Source organism: Alligator mississippiensis, chromosome 14 (genome assembly GCF_030867095.1).
Source record: "Alligator mississippiensis isolate rAllMis1 chromosome 14, rAllMis1, whole genome shotgun sequence".
Taxonomy (NCBI): Eukaryota; Metazoa; Chordata; order Crocodylia; family Alligatoridae; genus Alligator; species Alligator mississippiensis.
The window spans coordinates 32,961,096-32,983,088 of record NC_081837.1 but is presented as its reverse complement, the minus strand read 5'-3'; the positions used below and the strand labels follow the sequence as shown (position 1 = coordinate 32,983,088).

Here is a 21,993-nt window from a genome sequence, read left to right as displayed (position 1 = left end):
TAGGCAGAGAAGAATCTGGTATTTTCTAAGCCAGATCACAGTAAGGGTATGATGGAACAAAAAGACAAAAAGAGTAAGCATGGTTTTGGAGACTGATGTAGCAGCCAAAAAACTCGTTCACATTTTGTTCCACAGCTCAGGCACTGACAAAGAAATGTAGTTCAGCAGGGATTCTACTTGGGTGTTTACACAGGACTCAACCAGGAATATGGTTGTTTGTCAGGTCAAGTTTCATTTCTGGCACAAGGAGACCTAAATCATGCTGGTTTGGATACTTTTTACAGTCAAGAACCATAGCAAGACAGGTGCTAATTCCCAGCATTGGTATTTGTGCAGCTATCTAGATCTCTGTGATTAAGTACCTGCAAGTATCAAGACTTCTCAGAAATAACTAGATAAGATTTGTTGCATATTTGTCTAATCTCTCCAACATCTTGCCTGTTTCTCTTACCCAGAGCAAAGCAGAAGAAGCCAAAGCCAGCTCTGTAACCTAATCATTCTGTATAATTTAAAACTTTCTGTACCATTTAAGCTCTGTATTTCTAAGAGACACGTAAAAGGCATATCTCTTATCAAGTTACTAATTCAAACAGTGCACTGTTTGTTAGAGCCCCAAGGTACCTTTCTGTCTGTTGTAAAAAATTGTTTGGCTCGCACTGCACAGCAGCTGGAGTACAGCAGTGGATCTGGCTCTTCATTTGTAGGTGGCTTGGGTGGGTGGGTGGGTTGATGTCATGATGCCCTTCGCAGCAAAGGCTTGGCCAGTTTACTGGAAGAGAACAAAGAAACTTATAAAACAGGAGAACAAGGCAAGAGAACAATACAATGTATACAAGCAAGTAGCATATCAAAATAAAATGGAAGCCCCCTGCACAAGTTCTGTTCTAGCCTTGCTTACTAAAAACCTAACCAAATAGGAAGGTCTTACAGCAGTTTTGGAAGATGCCCAGGCTCGGGCTTTGGTGGGCTTCAAAGGGGAGGGAGTTGCAGAGCTGGGAGCGACTGCCAAGAGTGACCTTCCACACGTTTGTGCCAAGTGAACTTTATGTTAAAGGTATTTGCAGGAGGTTGCTCTCAGTTGACCTTAAGGATTGTGATGGGGCATAAGGGAGAAGACAGTCCCTTACATATGTAGGGTCAGACTGTTTCAAGCCTTATAGGTCAAATCCAGCACTATGTACACAAGGATAAGATATTGGAAGTTAGTGTAAACCCTGGAGGACGAGTTGTGGGCTCTTGGTGACCCACTTCTATCTGAACGCAGGCTACCACACTCTGCACCAGCTGCAGCTTTTGGACGGTCAGCCACATGTAAAGTGCATTGCACTAGTTTAGCCTTGAGGTTATGAAGGCATGGATAGTGGTAGACAAACTGCAGTCTTAAAGACAGGGTTGCAGCCTTCCTACCGCGTGGAGTTGGTGAAAGGTGCTCCTAGTCATGGCTACCATCTGAATATCCAGGTGCAGTACAGGATCCAGAAGCACCTCAAGGCTGTGAACCTAAGTGACAACAGGAGACTGAATCCCATCCATTGTAGGTGTCCCAGTACTGCCCAGATCAAGCAGTATGCCCACCACTGTTCCCTCTCTTTATCTGGATTCAGCTTCAGCTGGCTCGCCCACATCCAATCCCCAACTGCAACCAGGCACTGGGAAAGCACTGAGACTGGAAGGCCCAAATCAGATGAGAGACAGAGTGGAGTGTCATCAGCAAGTAGAGGGCACTGCACTCCAGTTCTCTACATGGTCTTTCCCAGTGGCCTCATACACATTGAACAGCAGGTGTGACAAGATGGAGCCTCGGGGCAACTCACAGGAGAAATCCCAAGGGAACGATGAGTGCTTGCAGCCCATCATCATGACCTCCCTGCTAGGAAGGAGTGGAACCAGTTTAGATTAATGCTGTGAATACCCTCCAGGTCATGCAAATGGTTTAACCAGGATACAGTACCTCAAACCACCAAAATCATAATGGATAGAACTGATGTTTGCAGTACTTGCAAAAAGGTCTGTAAAAATAGAGGATGTTTTCAGAGGGGCCCCACAGAGTTCACTGCCTGAAAACTCTGCTGTAAATGCGTAAATCCAGATATGCACACACACATTGCATATCCAAACAGTTTAGTCAAAAAAGAACATTAAACCGAGGCTTGCACCTTGGGAAGTATCTGTCAACTACATCTGCTCTTTAGTGTCTGAACCTTTGGTTTCAAAGTTTAGATGGGCTTTTGAGCAAGTGAAGATAATACATTTTTTATATGTGTAAAGTGGGAATTGGCCTGAGTAGGAAGGGATATGATTATTTTGCAGGGTGTTCAATTTTACAGCTTTGGAGCTGAAGAGGCTACAGGTAGAACTGAAGAGCATTATGCCAACCCCTAAACGTTTGAAGTCATGAGGGGAGGGATGTGGTATTTCATTGGACAATATTATCACAAGGTTTAATATGCACGTTGGCGCATCTTTTAAGAATGCTGACGTGCAGAATTCACTCGGAAGTCCAGTGACCAACCTTCATTTAGAGAGGATTCTGTTTGTGGTCAGCTGGGAATTAAATAATTTGTTTTTTTTTTAACTCTTTTAGATGGCCACACTTGGAGAAGCCCGTCTGAAGGAGATGGAAGCGCTTCGTTGTCTGAGAGCAGCAAATGAAGGAAAAGTGCTAGCTACTGAAGAGGATGGAGAAATGAAAGTTTGCCTGTGCCAGAAAGAGCCAGTTGCCCCCATGATACAATGTGAACTCTGTAGAGGGTTCTTTCACACCAGCTGTGTTTCAGCACCCAGCATTTTGCAGGGACCTCATGTGTGGCTCTGTCCTCACTGCCATAGATCAGAAAAGCCACCGTTAGAAAAAATCCTACCTTTGCTGGCCTCCCTGCAGCGTATCAGAGTGAGGCTTCCTGAAGGAGATGCTTTACGGTATATGATAGAGAGAACTGTGAACTGGCAGCATAGAGCACAACAAATGCTATATTCAGGGAATCTAAAACACATACAAGACAAAGTTGGCTCAGGACTATTGTACAGCAGATGGCAAACCACAGCAGGCCAGCTGCCAGAGACAAACAAGGTAAGACTGAGCTACTTGCAGCTTCCCTGCTTGGAGGTGGAGTATGCACTTAAAGAGCAGTTTGCAAACCTTTTTGCATTTTGTGGGTTTTTTTGTGAGACATTTTGACCGTAAATTCATCCAGCGTCTGCACGCACATTCTAGTGGGGCAGGCTCGCTCTTAAGTCTTTTTTTTTCCACAGCTATGAGCAAATAGCATTTTAGCTTGTCATATATTTTACTATGCATGTATTCTTTATATTCTCCAGCAGCAGTGTAGAATGCTGCATTCCTTTCCTGCTATGGCTCTGAGAATACTTTCCTGCTATGACTCTAAGAATACTCCAGCTTTCTTATTGTTATATCTGGTGGGCTTCCCTTCTCTTCTGCTGTATTCTGCCTCCTGTTGGCACTGCTGTGTAGAACTGGAGGGAACTGGAAGATTGTCTCACTTAGTATCTGTTTCTGGGGAGGCCCACGATTCTGTTCTTGAGTCGGTCCTAAGTAAAGAATTTAAAGATTTCTTTAAGTAAAACCTTACCTGCAAGCAACTGGTAACAAAGTAGAAAAACCTTCCTTCCTGTTATGTCTGTTTAACCTTTACTCCTGGGAAGTATTGTTCTCACTGTGGTGTGTTAACTGCCTATTGTCTTCATCCTTTATAACTAAACCTCCAAAAGTTCTCTGATGTTTAAAACCACTGTATGAATCAACCTATAGTGCGTGCTTTGGGTGGAATATATTGCCTGGTTAATAGTTTATAACCCTGTTTCCTGAGTTTGGAGAATGATGACCACTTTTACAAAGCAGAGTAAAAGCATTTAGCCAAGATGCACTTTTGTAGATGTAAGATTTGTTTTTTCAGCGGCCTTGAACGCACATTCATTTGTGTCATTCCAATATAGCGTATCCAGAGAGATTTAAGTACATTAATGGTAATGTATTTTTAGAGTTGAAGTCAAGAGAAGAACATTGCGATCCTTTTAGCTTGAATCAGACCCATCTTACAAAGCCCAGTGCAGAGGGGAATGTCAGAAATTATGCTCTGATGCTACAGTTATCATAGAAAATGCTTCTCTGTTTAAATTTCCTGTTAAAAGTGATCTGCAAAGAAGGCAAACTGAGCTTACACTTTTCTGGTTTGCTTTTTTGCTTTGCCTAGAGGGAGGGCCTGTTCTCACTCTCCCTCCCTCCCATAGTTAGGCTTTATAACTCACAGTAAACACGTTTAGAGGTCTCAAAGTATTTGCCTGGAGTCTAAAGAAGGTAGAAGTTTTAACGGAGTTTGAAAAATCTATCTGAAAAATAATCCTAAAGAAATTAAGATCAGGGTGCATATACATTTCATAGTGTATGTACGCTATATATACTGATCTAGCTCAGGGCTGTCAGACTTGTGGCCTGCAGGCCCCTACAGCTGCCTCTTACCTCCCACTACCACATGGTGAGGAGTGGGGGAGGGCCACATACCACTGAGTATGGTTTGGGAGTCCACATAGTGTGTGGTCCAAGGACTGCATGCAGACACTGCGTGCAGACCTCAGCCACATCAAAGGTGGGCAGCCCTGATATAGCTATATGCACTTCAAGCTCTCTTAGATATCAGCCCACTGCATCTGTTTAAAATAGAGGAAATTAACATTAAAAGCTATCATAATGCAACTTTGCTAGTTAAAAATATTACATAGACGACAGACACTTACTGCCATTGACCATCACTTGGCTCCAGCGTATGTATCTGCTATGTTGTATTATTGATCATTATAAAATGGGGGAAGTTGCTAGGTCATTGTAATGGTGCTGTTGTTTGGGCTGTGTGGATACTGTAATTTACAGCTTTTCACTTCATCACAATGTTGCCTTCACTAGTTTTCCAGGTTTAAGCTGAAAACTTAAAATGAATTTGCTAGAATGAATGAGTTGCCATACAAAAAGCTTTTAAAATACTTGTTGAAATAGAAACACACATTTGTTCTGTTGCATTGTGATTTATAGTTTAAATATTTGGTAGGACTGAGTGTGTGTTTATGTTTTTCTTCCATTAGGTATCTCAGACAATTGGTGCTATGTCTTTCTCTCTGCCTCATGACTGGGATAGCAGAACCATATATTTACATTCTCCTTTTTCTACAGGACAAAACTGCATCCCCCTTCATGGTTTGTATGCTTTACTTTAAATTTACTATACATGCCTAGAAAAAAAAATGCTGTGTAAAACTTGGGGCTATGCCTTGTTCTCCAGCTCTTTATTTTTGAGTCCTGTAGATTTTAGGTTCCCTGCCATTCAGCTTCTTAGCAGATTGTCTAGTATTTCATAGACTTCAGAGACATTAGGGCTGGAAGGGACCTCGGAAGATCATCGAGTCCAGCCCCCTGCCTCACGGGCAGGAAGTCAGCAGGGATCATAGGATCCCAGCAAGATAAACATCCAGATGCCTCTTGAAGGCATTTCGAGTAGGTGGTTGAGCTACCTCCAGCGGCAATCTATTCCAAACCTTGGGGGCTCGGACAGGAAAGAAGTATGGATTAGACCAATATAGGATAGGAATAAGTGAAATCTTTCCAAAGTCATCCTTGCTTTTTTTCCCCTGTCTTTACTGCAGACATCTACTTCTGTGTGAGATACCATGATCCAATTTTGTTTTTAGGTTTTATTTCTTGATATAGTTGAGTTCCATTTCAATATACTGTCCAATTATAGGCTTGTTTATTTACTTTAACGTAGAACAATCTTTTGATAATTTTGTAGTATAAAATTATATAAAGAAGCTCTCTGCTGCTGAGTCTATCACAAATCCAGTACATTTTTTTAAGCTTAATGCAAAAGACTATTAACCCTTAACAGTATCTGAATAACGAGAATAATTTGGCTCTCAACCTTTCATTTACACTAGAAATTTACTAATATAAAATGACTGATATTTATTTTTGTCTTCCGTCTCTCATCCATATCTTAGTCCTTCATTGTAGACTTATCCAGGGTTTACAGATAGTATCTTTTTTAAAATGATAACCTGAAAGAATTTGACTGGGGAATTTAAAGATGATCTTACTGTACTACATTGCTGCCCATTAATTATACTATAGGCTTTCACCTTTCCTTTAGATATATTTTCATAACCAGAATAGTGAAGTCTCTGAGCTGACTTAAAGTTCAGCATAAAAAAAATCCTCCCCCAATAATTATTTGTATTGACTTATTTACTACAGTGAAATAATTTTCTAATGCACTAATTGTCACAAATGCTAATATCAGAGAATTAAAATCTGTTTTATCATTGTAGTCATTAGTGCAGAACTGGATGAGTTGATGATGGAAGCCCAGCTGCTACAGGTTTCGTTACCTGAAATACAGGAGCTGTACCAGATCCTATTCACAAAACAGAGCCCTGTTCTGCAAGCAGAGCAGAAGTCACCAGTAGGACCATTGAATGAAAAGGCAGGTATTTGACAACAGAGATGGGACTGGGATGCCTTCAAAGCAGAGAGATTCTGACTGGAATCATAAGCTTTACGATAATGATAGGTATGAAGCTTCTATGGGCCCTGGCAGATGTGACATTTATTGCATGATAAATTGTAACATATCACATGTTCAGTCAATCTATTACACCAGTAAAATGGCAAACCAGCCATGAGGATGCTCAACATAAAATGTGGAGTGCCTTTGTGGCTGTTTTGTATTGTGCCTTAACTGCAACGCATGGCAAGTTTGGCACCAGGCTTCACAGTGGCTTTTGGTGCTGGCACACAGAGAACTGACCAGCTAGTTGGCTTCTCATGCACCAGCAAGTTGAAAGCTGGTGTGGCAGGATGCATAATTTTTGGGATCTGGGATAGAATTAATCAGATGCCAGTCACATAACTAAATTAATGTCTACCAGGGGCCTATGGAAATCATTTTGTTTTCTGAAAAGTTTGACAAGTTGTTGAACTTGTACAGCTTGCTGCAGAATTCTCTGTGGATACATTTTTTGTGATTTATTTCTACATCCTGAAACTGCATTTCATGGTCATTCATATGACTTAAATATGGCCATTGTGTTTTGAATGGGAAGCAGTTACTAGCAAGTCTAGTGGAAGCTTTTCCTAGAAAACTGGACGTATGCTGCTTTGGAGGATGGAGGGAAAGAATCTCTCACTTTCATGAACTTTGTCATTTAACATTTGCACTGAATCAATGTGAAACTTGTAAGAATAGCCCACTGTGAAAAGAATAGCTCACAGAGAGGGCCTGTCTTTTCAGTGATGAAAGGAATGGACGATATACTGAAAAGGAGCAGGGAACCTGCAAAATAAATTAGTGTTTGAATTCAGTACTTACAGTTTTGCTTCAATATCTTTTCTAATAGAATGAGTACTGCCGGGGCAGGAGAGATGGAGTCGGTTATATGGAGAGAAAGTTAAAGAGGCGCTTTGAAAGAGAGGGCTTCTGCGATGGCAAGAGGGCAAGGATAAAAAAAATGAAAACCCCCAAAAAGAAGAAACTGAAACTGAATTACTCGAAGGATCTCAGTAACAACAAATTGGAGAGGGAGAGAGAGAGGGAGCGGCTCATTGAGGTGCAGCGCTCCAGCGAAAGCCACTTGCTTCCCTCAGATACATCGTTCTCAGAGCAGGAAGACTCTGAGGATGAAGATGCAATCTGCCCTGCTATGAACTGTCTGCAGCCTGAAGGAGATGAGGTCAGTGAAGGGAAAGCTTGCTGTGGGCACTAAATGCAAGGAGCCAGGGATGTTGCAACTGTACACTAATTGTTTTATTAGAAAAACATTTTCTACAAAGAGAGACCCTGGACAAGGATTCACCTGGAGTGGTTTCAAAAGGGGGAGCTGCTGCTTGGGGACGTGCACCAGCTTTTACGCTCTAACTCAGGGGCAGGCAATTATTTTGGGTGGAGGGCCGCTTACCGAGTTTTGGCAAGCTGTCAAGGGCTGCATGGGTAGCCCCACTCCTTGACAGGTGCCCTGCCCCCTGGTCACCATCCTTTGAACAGAAGTCCCACCCCTAACCACTGACCTTCGCTGCCATAAGTCCCTCCCCTTGCCCCCAGAAGTACTCCCTTTAGCAGGGAGTTTTGCCGTCTGAGAACCAGAAAAATACCAAATTATATTTTAAAAAGCGATCATCTACAACATTCATTAATGTTCACATCTCTCAACTTTCAAGATACCTATAGTTCCTCCTCACACTCACTTTCCCATAGGAAATACCTCAAACCTATATTTGGTCAGGGCCATTATCAGTATGGTCACTGGCGATAAGTAGGGGGTGCATGCGGGTGCATGTGCACCCCCTGGAAGCACCAGCCACAAAACCGGAAGTGCACTTCCAGTTTTGCTGCAGGCTCAGCGATTGGCTGCTGGGGGGACCTTCCCTGCCCTGGTCAGTGATCTGGTGCCCCCCCCCAGACTTGGGAGGCACCAGTTGTCTATGAGTATGGTGTCCTCCTAACTGACCTCTCAGTAGCTAAAAGGTTCTTCAAGATTTTTTTTTTGTGGGTGGTTGCATGCTACAGAGGGCAAGTGGTCTTCATTGATCCTGAAGTGTAAGTATAGGGAAACTTCATAGATCTTGCCAGAGCAGCTGGAGACCTGCCTGTACCCTTGCATGGACACAATAAAGTTAAACAGAAGGTTGCAGGTCTCATACAGGCCTTTCTCCATGCAAGAGGGGGCAAAAACAGGTGTGCTTCGCATGGGGATGCAAGTGCCATCTGTGAACTTTCCATAGGCTTGGGAAGCAACTTGAGGCAGCAGGTAAGAACCCCCTACTCCCCAGATACCTGTACTGAAGGCTCAGCTGAGCACCAGGGACTAGAGACAATGGGAACTAAAACAACGATATGGTGAAGGTAGCCATCTGACTAGATTTGTCCTAACCCTTCTTCGAGGAGACAGGGTCAAGTTAGAAAAGGTGCTCTCCCCAGAAGGATGCAGAGGTAGCAAGGAGAGGAATTTTATTTATAGGGATGAGAGCAGGCAACAAACAGGTGACAAGCTTGTTTTTAGGGATGTCTATGTACAGCAAGTTTGAATTGTGTGTTCATCTGACCTTGATGCATGTGTTAGCTCCCCGCTGTATGTGTAAATTGTACCAGAAGCTGGGAATTCAAAAACGCAAAAGAACAACCCCTTTCCACATGATGTCCAACTCTGTTCAAGGGGAGGAATCCAAACACTGCTGGTCACTGCTGTTTTAGTTACACCAATGAAATGGACTCCACTGTCCATAGCTGTGCCCCTTACAATTGCCAAACCAGTCCTAGATATATGACCGTGGCTGCTGGTTCTGGCTGCTAAGAACTTGAAAATAACTAATCATGAAAACTGTTTGCTTTATCTGCTGCCCCTATCTGAACACTCCTCTGTCTGTTCTTCATAATTAGGTGGATTGGGTCCAGTGTGATGGCAGCTGCAACCAATGGTTCCATCAGGTGTGTGTGGGTGTCTCTCCAGAGATGGCAGAGAAGGAAGACTACATCTGTGTCAGCTGTGCTGGGAAGGACTCTCAACATCGAAAGTAAAACTCCCCATAAATCATTCAAGACTCTATTTTAAAGAAGGTTATGAGAATTTCTCCATAAAGCCACAGGGGCTGGTTTAATAGCCAGGCTGCAAATGGTGCTACTTCTATCCTCACGGGATCATTTTCCAGAACTCAGTTTTTGACACTTTTTTGTATTTTTCTCCCTTGAGCTGTTTGTGATTGTTGAGGTTTGAAATGCTGACTGTTTAGCAGGGGTTTCCGCCAATTTGGAAGGCATTTGAAACATGCACCTTTTTATTGTACAGCATTAAATTACCTCTCTCTGGGATTTACCGGCATATTTAAATCAACTCTGTTTGGGTGCAAAAAACTGCACTATGAGTTTTCCAATAAATCCTCTTTTGAGGAAATCCCTGTTTACCCTGTTAACTTGTTGGAAACTTTAGGTTTTTTCACTTTGATTTTTTTTGTAGACTAGGTTTATTTATCTGAGCAATAACTTCTATGTCTGGCTTCAGTGACTGGAATGACAATTCTGAACAGCGTGTTGGTGCTTTTAGCATTGGTTAATGTACAGAACGCAAACGGTTAGGTCCTAGTATCACTGATGGATTAGTGATTTAGAAGACAGAAATGGCTCTGTAAAGTAATTGCCACAGCTGTATTTTGGCTTTCTTCTCTTTTGGGTAGCTTGTATCAAATGTTGCAGTTTATATTGTGGAATAAACCCCTGGTTATATTATAAAATTAAATGTTGGTGTTTTCAGAGAGCTTAAAATGCAGCTTCACTTTCAGTTTGAATTGGTCTTTGCATTGGCTGGGTTTCATTTGCTCAGAAAAAAAAAATCCATCTGAAAAAAAGAAATAAATAAAAAGCCACGCCATTTTCTTACCTTCTTTACAACTCCAGTCTAGGAAGAAGGAAGTGAAATCAAAATATTGTTTGCATCAAATACATTTAAAAAAAATTTTTTTTTTTCTTCAAAGCAGAAAGTGTCGCATAACAGATGGGCTCAGGAATAAGCTGTTCTGGGGGTTCTTTAGCAACAGAGTCTGGGGGAATTGCTGCTGTTGCTGCTCTGTGAATGCAAGCAAGGCATGACTGATTAGGTGGGGAAGCAGGAAAAAAAAAAGTGATACAGCTCCAATCTCATCCATCTGGCTTTGAAGAGAATGGCTTCGCCTAAAGCACAGATTGATTGCCAGCTGGGCAACAGAGCACTGGCTGTCTGTATCTCTTTGTTTCCAGCTGCTTCCACCGATCTTCAGGCTTTAATGGCAAATAAATAGCCTGGATGTCAATGTAAGTAGTTGGGGAAACAAAACAGAACTAATCCAGCTGCCTTTGTTAGGGACCACTGTTATCATGGACTGCATACAGGGGCTGCAAATGTCAATGTTACAAAGATGCCAGCCATCAGCAGGATAAAAATACTTTGAGGAGAAGGGAACAAGATAGCCAAGCATCCATGGGAGCAATGTAGAAGAGACCGAAGCAGCTTATCAGTGTATCCAAGGAAAAACGGACTCGAGCAGCAAGTAAAAACTAAGCAGGGAAGAGCATGTGGGAGAAAAGGGCAAAACAGCAGCAGATCACATGCTGGAGGGAGAATTGAGAGAATCCAAATAGAAAATGTAACTAACTTTTAAGAGTATTGCACCATGCCTGGGACTGTACCTTTAGAAATAATAGAAAAATAGGACTAAAAATGTCTCGGGTCATAATTTAGCTCCCTGTTGAAGGGAAGATCATTTCCTTGTATATCATCCCAGACCAATATATTAAAAAATTTAAGTGCAGATGTCACCACCTCTAGCTAATCTGGTCCTGTACTTCACCATCTTCATAATTGGACTGCTCTTACTAATGTTCAACTTAAACATCCCATATTGGAATTTGAACCCATTACACATGTCTGGTCTCCTGTGGACACGGGGAACAATTGATAGCCATCCCCTTTGTAACAACCCTTTTTGTATTTGGAGACTCCCCTTAGTCTTCTCTTCTCCAGATGTCTTAATCACAGGTCTTCCAATCTGTCATCATATGTTTCAAGTCCTCTGATTGTTTTTGTTGCTCTCATTTAGAGTCTCCAATTTGTCCATGAGATAAATCCCTTGCATTCCTTTGAGAAGAGAGGCTAGCGCAGGGTGTGGCAAATTGGAAAATGGAAAGCGCTACAGTGCTCTGTGGCTTCAGTGGATTGTTATTTGGCAGGTGTTAACTTAAAGCATTACCACTAACTTCTGAAGTCCTAGAAGGGCCTGGGACCTTCCTAACCTTCCTCCATAGGTTATACTGACACCACTGTGATGGGTGGAAGTGCTGGTATTCCCATTATGCTTGAGCAAGAGCATCCGCTCGCAAGATATTCTTCATTGGTGTCCTCAGCTCTGGATTCCTTCCTTGGTCTGAATTACTCAATTGTGCTGACTTCCTGGGCACACAGCAAAGCCTTTCTTTTTGAGCAGGGAAGGATTGCCAGTGTTTAGGGATGAACTATGTGGAACATGGAGGCTGATAGGGTTTAGATTTGTAATGTTTCCTGGCTGGTGTTTTAGTATGTTTAGTCTTGTATTGGATTTTTAACTACTGTTGAAAGCACTTAGAGCCCAGGATATATAATTATCTAAATGCAAATAAAAAGACAACATGACACCACAACATCAGCGGTAAAAACAGCTAAAAGTATATAAATACGTTCTGCAAAGATGTTGTGTGGTCTCAAATGGAAGAGAAGTTATCTACTGGATGCTCAGTGATGATGTAGCCTGGGGCTGTCCAATTCACAGGCTGTGTGCAACCCACGAGGGGTGAAATTGTGGCTTGGGTACTGTTCCCCCTCACTCCAGTTGCTGCTACTGCCAGGATCTCTGGGCTCCCCACTCCCTCCTCCAACTTCTGTTTCCTGCCTCTGCCCCTGGGGTGGGACAAGGCAGCTTGCAGGACCAGGGAGCCTGCAGCTTGGCATCCACATGGCACAGTTTGTTGGGGTGGGGAGGAGAATACTGGTGGCGTGGTTTGGCAGGGACCATTGTGGCCCGCAGCCATGATGGAGCTGGACAGCTCTGAATGTAGTCCATGTTGTGAGAGAAGTTTGGAAGTCCCTGTCCCTGCAGCAAAGCTGTCTGATACAGATCACTCCATGCATTTTAGAAATAGTTTTCTTTAAGGGAAATGGGGACAAAATGGGGAAACATGCACTTGGCCAGGGTTTTGATATCCCTTTTGGATATTACTGAAAATATTAGACCTTTTCTCCCAGGTGCTCATTTCCTCAATGCTTGTTTCCTCCTTATACTTGCTGGGTTAAGAAAACTGTTTATGAAGAAAAGTATCAAACTACAATGCCATGACTTCAGTACTTTGTGACCTCAACACTTATCCACAAAACCACGGCTTCTTTAAATTGGAGTTATTAAACCAAAAGAGACCACTGTAGTCTTGGGGGGGACGACACAGATTTTTTCTGATCTCTTTTATGGGACCAGTTGTATCGTTCTGAAAACTATTGGACACACTTTTGGGCATTGAGGTGATCAGAAGAAGGGCACTTGATGCCTGAAAGCTTGTCTAATAGCGCTCTCAACAATACAGTTGGTTCAGTAAAAGATAACACACACAATCTTCAACTCTTGGACATTTTTTTTGGCCCATCACAACTACAGCAACACTCCAAATCTACCATACTACGTTTTGATCTTATCTTGACCACCTATTTACCACAGGTCTTAGGCTTTTACTCAGTTGTCTTAAGCTTAACTAGAACTTAATTAGAGCACAACTTTCAGAAAGACACCTAAACAATCTGAGTGATCATCTTTATATTAAACATTTATATTTTTATTTTCAGTTGGAATTTGTCTGACTTCAAGTTACAGCCACTAAAACTTTTTGTATACTTGCCTGTTACGTTGTGGGGGTCTTTATTTTCGTAAGTTTTCTTCCCATATTGGTACTTAGACCATGATAAGGGCATTTGTTAACTTTCTGTTTAGCTAAATAGGTTAAGCTGTTTTAATCTCTTGAAATAGGACAGGTGAGTGTGCCTTGCATGCATCTCTTGAGAAGGAATGCTGGCCAGTGTAGCTTAAATGGTACAGTCCTGTCATGCAGTCTTCCTACTCTTCATCTCTCCACTTGCGAACATTTAAGGACACATCCGTACTCTTTCATGTACTTTGAATTGCAGCAATCCAGATGGATGTGAACAAATTTGGATCCTGATTCTTTACTTAGTAAATATAGTGTCTTAGATAAGTCTGGTTTGTAGTTAGTTGGTAGGTTAGGTTAGGCTAACTTAGTGGTTTAAAGGAAGTTCTTTGTAGTCTAACTTAGGTCTGTATCTGGTTTATTTAGGGATTTGGAGTTGGAGAAACCTGCTTTTAAAATGATACCCTTCTTGTCTGGTGGTTCTTTTGGCATTGATGCTCTTTTTATGGGTCTGGATTCCCTGGATGTGGGCTGCTCTGCCTGAATCAAAATTATCCTGTAGGCCTACAAGGAACACCAAAGCAGGTCATGTATCTTATTGCTTCAGGAAGATGTGGCTGCAAAGCCTTTCTGATCCAACATTTGCTAACGGATCTAAACGCAGTTTAAAAAAAAGGTGGCTCAAGCTTCATGTGGGTCTAAGATGATGATAATACAGAAAGCATGGGTCTCAGTTTTAGGATCTGGTTCAAAGGTGGCTATGCTTTTGTTTTTCAAGGTGTTGGATCAAACTTTCAAGTGCTGACAGACTCCATCGGTTTTAACCTGCAAGACAAGAGCCAAACTAGGGGACAGTCATTAAACTTATCTGACTGGTTCTCAAGAAGAGTATCACAGACTGCAAAAGTCTTTCATTGCTAATATGTTGACACAGTTGGAAATCCTGGGGGTCCACTGAAATGGAGCAGAGGCTCATGGATCTTAAACAAAAAGATGAAAAACCAAAAGCAGTACTTTCTCTGTCCCAAGCATTGCACTGCATCTGAAGAAAGCTTGAGAATCATCAGTAGCCCCTTCACTAGTACACTCATCTTCTACTGCCTAAGTGGCTGACCATGCCAGCCATGTTCAGATAATTTCCCAGTATGTTGAAGACTTCATCAGGAGGGCAAAAGGAAGTGGACATTGTCAACTTCTCACAGTTTTCCACTGGACACATGAAGGCAATATGCAGATTTGTCTCATTGTTCCTTCCACACGGTTGACCACGAGGGTCAAAAATTGACACACTGAGCAGGAAAATATTTTCGTATGATGCAAATGTGGCAAAATACCAGGCAGTGATAGCGTATCAATATAATTTAAAGGACAGGATCTCTTTGATCCTTAGGATGTGCTTTTCTAAACATAGAGTGGCTTATACTTTGGTAACTGTCAGCAGGATGATGGTAAAACACATTCTGTTTCATATTCAGAAGTAAAGCTGATTGCATCTGCCACTTCAAACATGTTATGCCTCTGAGGCCTTTTATTGTTCCATTTGAAACCTAAATCTGAAGTAAATAGTCTCTCCTTTCAGGGGGCTGTACTGTACAGTAACAAGCGTGAAATATTAGAAGTGAAACCTTACGGAAACCATTGGATCTCTGTCTTTTTAAACAAGCCAATATCTGTCTTTAAGTATCATAGACGGGTACCCTCTCACTAGGGACCGATGCTCATGAACAGCAGCAGGAACCCTTCTCTTTGCCAGCTCAGAAGCAGATGTGTTCCTTGCTATATTGAAGATCTGAATAGTCTCCGCTACTGTCTCCCAAATATCAAGTCTTTAATTTTGGCATTAACGTGGAGAGTTTCAAACCAAGCAGCAGTGCAGTGACCTTACCTTCTCAAACTTTTGGAAATGTATATTTCCCATTTGAACTCCTGGAATCCTATCAAGGTGAACAAGTGGAGTTCAGATTTTGGAAAAAGGGCTGTGCCATCCCATTTGAAGCCTGTCTTCCTAATACCAGACTACTGTCCCTAGTCAGGAACCCCTCTTATTAGACCAGGGGTGTCAAACTTGTCACCCCACTGGCTAGATGAGGGTTGTTGGGTCTTTGGAGCTGGATTGGGACCACACATTGGAGCTAGCGCACAGGACCTGTCCAGCACCATGTGCCTGTGCTGTGTGCAGAGCAAGCCCTGGAGTAGGGCCAGTGCGTGCTGCATGTGGGGCTGGACTGACTTCCTGCAGCACAGGGCATGTGCTGTCCAGTAGCCTGATCCAGACCAGCCCTAAAGCCAGAGCTTAGGCCTGATCTGGTGTGGGTTTGCATTTTCCTGAACTCCCAGAGAATCTTCCCTTTTGTACCGGACTAAATTTCTAATATTAGGACAGTCTCATGAGAGAGGTTCCTGAAGATTTGGGATGATTTTTAGCACCATAGCACAGCACATCAGCTGTCTGCTGAATTTTGAAAACACTTTAATATATTGTAAATGAGACATCTGTCCATGCCCTAAAATAGCCATGTCAGCCTGGTGAATAAGGAATTTGCACACACTGGGCACATCTACATGTGCCCCTGACTGCGCGGTTGTTACCTGCTTTAGCAAGTACTAAATGACTCCACAGTAACAACCGCACAGGTCATGTCTGAACCTACTGCGCAGTAGCATCAGCATCACAGTTCGTGCCTGCTGATGCTACATTGCCATAGTTTGCCGCTACAGCAACCTAGTGTCTTGTGCACTGATGGTAAGCCCACAATTCTGTAGCTTTCATAATGGTAAAAATAATTCTTTGTCCTAGCCCTAGATACTGTCCCAAGATGGTATCTGAATTCTATACTAAGCAATTAATTTTTCAGTTTTCTGTCCTAGATGTTCATAAAGAATCTAAATCACATCCAACGACGTATAAAAGGAGGAGGTAGAACAACATCTATTCCCCTTTCTCCCAAGCTTCTAACATTCCTTCGAGACAGTGGAAGGAACTGATAAAGCCAGAACGCTGTGGCATCATTTATAGCCTCATTATCAAAATGTTCAGGAGCACGGACAGACTAGTAGGAGGGTGTGTGGCAGCACTGCTATGAGGATGGGTTCTACTGAAGCTGGACTCGCTAGTACATCCTGTGAGTATGTCAAAAGCTTCTACTTATAAGCAAGTAACCTCCACTTTCTTTTGGCATTCAGATAATTTTTAAATTTTTCAGCAGCTTACTTATCAATCACACTCATGCTGGACACACTATTCCAGCGCAACCAGCTGAGAGAGAAAACTTGCTCTTTGAATCCATGCGCAAACATGGGGGTTCAGAACTTGAGATACTTACACTTGTTTCCTATCTTTGTCTTGCCTTGCTGTGACAGTTTCTTAAAAAAGACTGTTTGCTAGAAATGTGCAAACTATAAGTCAAACAAAGGGTTTAGGGATTGCACATCTGGTTTCTGAGCCTTTTTGAGAAGTAGGTGGCAATTGAAAGATGTATACAATTCTTCTTAGTTCTCTGTTCATTAAACAGCACATGTAAACACCCAATTTGCTTGGTCAGTTCTACTCAGCAGCTAGAGGAAGTGTTGAATATTCTTTCTGCCCTTATGTTGACAAAAATCTTTACCTTCTTAACAGTATTTGACATTTCAGAGTTTCAAGTCCTGGGAACCCAACTCAAAGGAGGATTGTACGTGATACAGTAGCTGGCAGCAGTTCTGCAGCAGAGCATTGCAGGCAGGCTTCTGACCAAAAAAAAAAAAGAGCAAATCTTTCTGATCCAAGAGAGGTCATCCTTGAATCTAAGCTAGTTTCTTCCTGCACTAGGGCATTCTTCAGAGCTGGCCAGTTCCCTACACATCCACACTTCTTGTAAGAATTCTGGGATTTCTTCAGTCTTTGAGCTAAGCCCCAGCTGTTTTCCTGGAGGCTCCAGGAATTAGTTTCCCCCCTAAACAGTTTGCCTTTGGCACCATGTGGCTGTCTAACACGGTGCCAGAAAGCTTATTCCTCAAGTTGTTCAATGGGGGTAAGATGTATCGAAAGTTGAAAGCCGTTTACAAACATAAGGTGAGGTTGAGGCTGAAGATGGATTGTACTCTGAACACGCTTAAAACAACTGGGGTCTCCAAGACTCTGGATCAGATCACAGATTGCTGCAGTGAACTGCCGGATTCCAGAATGGAAGGTTTGCAGTGGTGATCACTGGCTGTGTTTTCACTGGTTCATTCTGATAAGAAGGGAACTTGTTGAGGTTGGTTTACTGGAGATCTTAGTTTGATGAGTGAAAGGCTTGAGGGGATGTGCTTGGCTATCATAACCATCACCTAGATCTGCCATCACACCATTGGGTCATAATTTCCTTGACCCCCTAAAAGACTAGACCAGAGAGAAGCAAATGGCATCACTACTTCTACTGGGTTTTTTGATGTAGAGTTTCCTCCTTTACTGTAGGTTTCTGTTCTTCTCCCATATCTCATATTATTTCTGTTGCCTTCTGTCTAACAAGAGCCTGGCTCAGTCAGACTTTTTCTTCCAAAACAGTGCTCAGATCAAATAGGCAGGCTTTAAAATGAGCTAGATGAGTAGTGCAGGGCTGGTCTCCATGGGCCAGATGAGTAGCATGGGAGCAGTCTGTGGGCTGGATTTGGCCCCACAGTACTTGATTCAGTGTGCAGGGCTGATTCGGTGCGGACACCATGAGTGCCCTGGCCCATGCACCATGTGCAGTGCCTGGGTCCAGTCCAAGACCCACACCTGGCACAGAGGGCTGGATGATAGGGCTCCACGGGCCATATTTGCTTTAAACCAATCCCTTAATTTAACAGTATGTGTGGTTTCTAAGTACATTAAGTTGCAGGTAGGACAGATGGGGAAGGGGAAGCATCCAAGGGATTTGCCAGAAGGTTACCAGATAACAGAATTTACCTTCCACAAAAAAACAGGGCACCACATTCCAGAACAGAAACAGTGATGAAAACCCTTCAATATTTAGAAGTAGTTTAAAAAGGGAGAAAAGTCCCTCTGCCCCTCAGTGAGGTCTGTCTCAAATGAGCACCACCAAGTCAGCATCAGGAAAACAACTAGACACTGAAGTGGTTGTCTAGAGCATTAAGCTCTGCAGCAGAGGAAGTGGGTGAGACGACCGCAGCACTTAGGTGAAAACCTGCTGTAGGTGGGGGATTGCTATTTAAACTCTCAAGTATCTTGTAAACTCAGTCCTGTATGAGGACTTGTGACTGCCTCGAGTCCAAGCTCTAACATGCATTAATATTTTTCATCCTAACATGAAAATATTGTGGCAAGTGATCAAACCACGGGTGTAGAGTAGGCGACGAGGAGACTAAAGAAAGTGCAGTCACTGATCCTAATGGACGCCAGTGTGCAGAAAAAAACTCTTCATGAACGGATTTTATTCATAGTTTTCAAGAATTAATAATTACATGGTAACAGTGGCAACAGTGAAAAGAAATTAGTCCTGTGCAGCTGAACTAGATTATATAGAACTCTGCAGTAGCTATGTCCAGTATTTTCAGTATCAAAACAAGGAAGCTTGGAAGAGATGGGGGAAAGCATAGCTTGTTGAGGGAGAAGTGCCTCGAAGTTCTGTATAAATCTTCCTCTGTACCAAAATAAGAAAAGTATGAGTCAGATGATAGCCCCTGCGTGCAAAAGGACTCTGGTTCTATGGGCTGAGACCTTTCCCTGGGTTATGAAGGGCCAAGAGGGGTTTGAAATTCAGCAGAGGCATTTGTTCTTTGATGACAGATTATTTGAAAAACAATCCCTTTTAAAACAGGGTTATCTAGTGTGCAAGAATCAAATGTCATCTGAAAGGAAAAACTGTCTTGCAAAATAAAACCATCCAGTCATTTTCATAGAACCATGGAAATGATTTCATGAAAAAACACTCATAAATAATGTTCCTTCAACTCATTTCCAGAGGGTGTTGTAGATTGTGGGAGGGAGAGATGTGGTTTCACCAGAAATGCTTTGCTTAGGCCCAAGGAAAGGCGTGGGTATGTTATTTACTAACAATGACACACTTCATCTTTAAAATACGCTTCTTTCTATTTTGAATTAATTTCCTTATAGAAGGGCATCAAAGCTGTGTCATTAATGGTGGACTTTGTTGGTTTCCTGGACAGTGTTTTATTAAAATATTCAAGTGCTTTAAACAAAGGGAAATTACACTTAGTGAGTGCAGTTGACCAATGATTCCTTAGAGGTGTATATCAAGAATAGGTAAAGACAAAGATACATAAACTACCACCCTGGTTTCTGGTATTTGGAGAGAGAATTTGGCTAAATGATTGCACTCCTTAGTCACACCTTCATTATTTATATTTTGGACAAAATTTCCCTTAAAGATGTGGGTAAAATGTGCAGACATTGATACTATTTCACAGTTAGATCAGACTGCCTTAGAAGCAAGATTCTGTGGTTGCAATGGGAATCAAGGCTAGCACATTGGAAATTATTTTGTTTGCTTTTCCAGGAAATGGAACAGGTTGCACTTACTTGCATTGGTCTGTTCTTCCAGAAGAAAATAAAGAAATTAAAGAGAGGTCTCTTCTAGGAGGTAGATAAATAAATAAGTTTTTAGGGGTCATCTAATAAATGGTAGACCCTCACAGAAAAAAAAAAAATTAGACCTACAACAGGACATAAAATAGTTGTTATTCTATTCAACTGTCAGTTCAAAACATAGCTTTTAGGTGGTATTAGGAGGAAACTGAATACATCACATATGAATCTCACTGAAAAATACTCAGGTATAAAAACCAGATGTTTTATAATTATGATAATATGTATTCTAAAGATGCAAAACTATTTTGACCACTATTCTCCCAGTTCAAAAAATGGCACACCATAATGAACTCAGTGCAGTATTCACTGACAATCATAATAATCTTCATATTTGAGATTCCCCAGGCCCTGAATTTATTAAAAATACCTAAAAGTAGCAGGTTTCTTAAAGATATAGTTCATTGAACCACAATATAGAGCCAGAATTTGTTAGTGTTTAGGAAGGTACCCAACTCAATCAAAATCAGTGGGAGCTAGGTATCTAAATACTATTAAAAATGTGGCCCATAAAACTTAGCAAAAATCCTCACTCCCTGTTAACAGACTATTAGTTTGATGGCTATTTAGATGACACTGGATCCAGTAAAAGCAAACAAATGTCAGGTATTTGTAGAACATTTGGGATTCTTCAAAATGCCAGCTCAAGGAAGAACCATTTCTCATAACCACTTGATGCAGAAAAGGAGGGTAGGATAGAATGTAGTAGAAATATTTATCTAAAAAAGTATCTAACACAAGCCCTACTGCCCGTTTCTCTAAATCATTCTTTGCTCTTTGCAGTAGTTAACATATAAAGGGGCTGGTTTTCCCTGCTACAGTTGAACAGGGCAATTAGTGGGAACACTCATTGTATCCTATGCTGTCTGGGAAGCTCTTCATGCAGAGACTGAAGAAATTAAAATTATTTTTTCAGGAAAAGAACTTGAATGAGCTCACCATACAATAGTTTCATATGCTGAGAATTTAGCATTTTAATCTAACCCAAACAATTTAGGTAAATGCCTGACAAAATAGTTACATAGAAAACTATATGTGAAACCTAAAGAAAACATGACTTGGGGTTGGAAATAAACACTACTGAATTTTAAATGCCAGTTATAACCTTCCCAGACTTGGAAGAATTGTGTGTCCAGTAAACTTGAGTCTAAAGGGTCAACACATTTTATAAAATAGATGGGAATTCCAATCTGATAAAATCTAGGAGAGTCATACAGTTTAAATGCCAAGAAAATAGTAAAAGCCTTGGAGTGCTAGGGCAAAGTGTGCAATCACTTGGGCAGATACATTAAGAATGTATATGAATCAGGACACAGAGCAAATGAAAGGAGATCTGGAGTGAACACAGCTGCCGTTATGTATGCTTTCTGTTACTATTGAGTGAGCCAAATCAAATCAATTGTAGATTTGAGGATCCTGGTGCAGTCGTAGTCCCACTGAAACCATTGTGTTTTGGAATGGACTTCAGTGAATCCAGAATTTTATCCCAGATATTCAAACAAAAATTTGTGTCAGTGTAAATATTGCATTGACTACAGTTATGTCCTGCATATATTTGCACTCAGCTGTCTAGCAAAAGCTTCCTGCTTGGTTTGAAAAGAGCTAGAGATAAAAGTGATGGAAAAGAACTTACTGTTAGTCTCTAAAGGCAAATAAACAAGACCCTAACCCAAATAACATGGATTTAAAGACTGGAAGAGTTAAGAGATATGCGTGGTTTGTCCTACAAAGAGGCTTTAGCTTTCTTTCAAAAGAAAATAGCAAGTCTTAGATATTTTAAAATCGTAATGTCCAACTGAAAGCTAATGGAAAAGTGGACCAGTTCCATTTTGACTTTGATCGCTAAATATGTTAATCTGTTCCAAAGCAATGGCTTTTGGACAAAGTATATTTATTAAATATTTCCTGACAGCTTTCCTGACAAAGAAGTGTCAATATACCAAGACAAAAAAG

The 21,993-nt window shown here is 41.6% G+C and overlaps 1 protein-coding gene across 6 annotated transcripts in view; it reads left to right on the top strand.

Annotated features, from left to right (window-relative positions):
* KDM5B (lysine demethylase 5B) overlaps nt 1-20,102 on the top strand; it is a 79,142-nt gene extending 59,040 nt beyond the window's left edge. For all 6 annotated transcript variants that reach the window (XM_059717223.1, XM_059717222.1, XM_059717224.1 and 3 more), the window contains 5 exons: nt 2,585-3,070; nt 5,095-5,206; nt 6,334-6,488; nt 7,402-7,734; nt 9,438-20,102. In XM_059717223.1, coding sequence (XP_059573206.1) covers nt 2,585-3,070; nt 5,095-5,206; nt 6,334-6,488; nt 7,402-7,734; nt 9,438-9,575 — 1,224 coding nt within the window. In that variant the 3' untranslated portion in view covers nt 9,576-20,102. The remainder of the gene's footprint in view (nt 1-2,584; nt 3,071-5,094; nt 5,207-6,333; nt 6,489-7,401; nt 7,735-9,437) is intronic.
* The last annotated feature ends 1,891 nt before the right edge of the window (nt 20,103-21,993 follow it).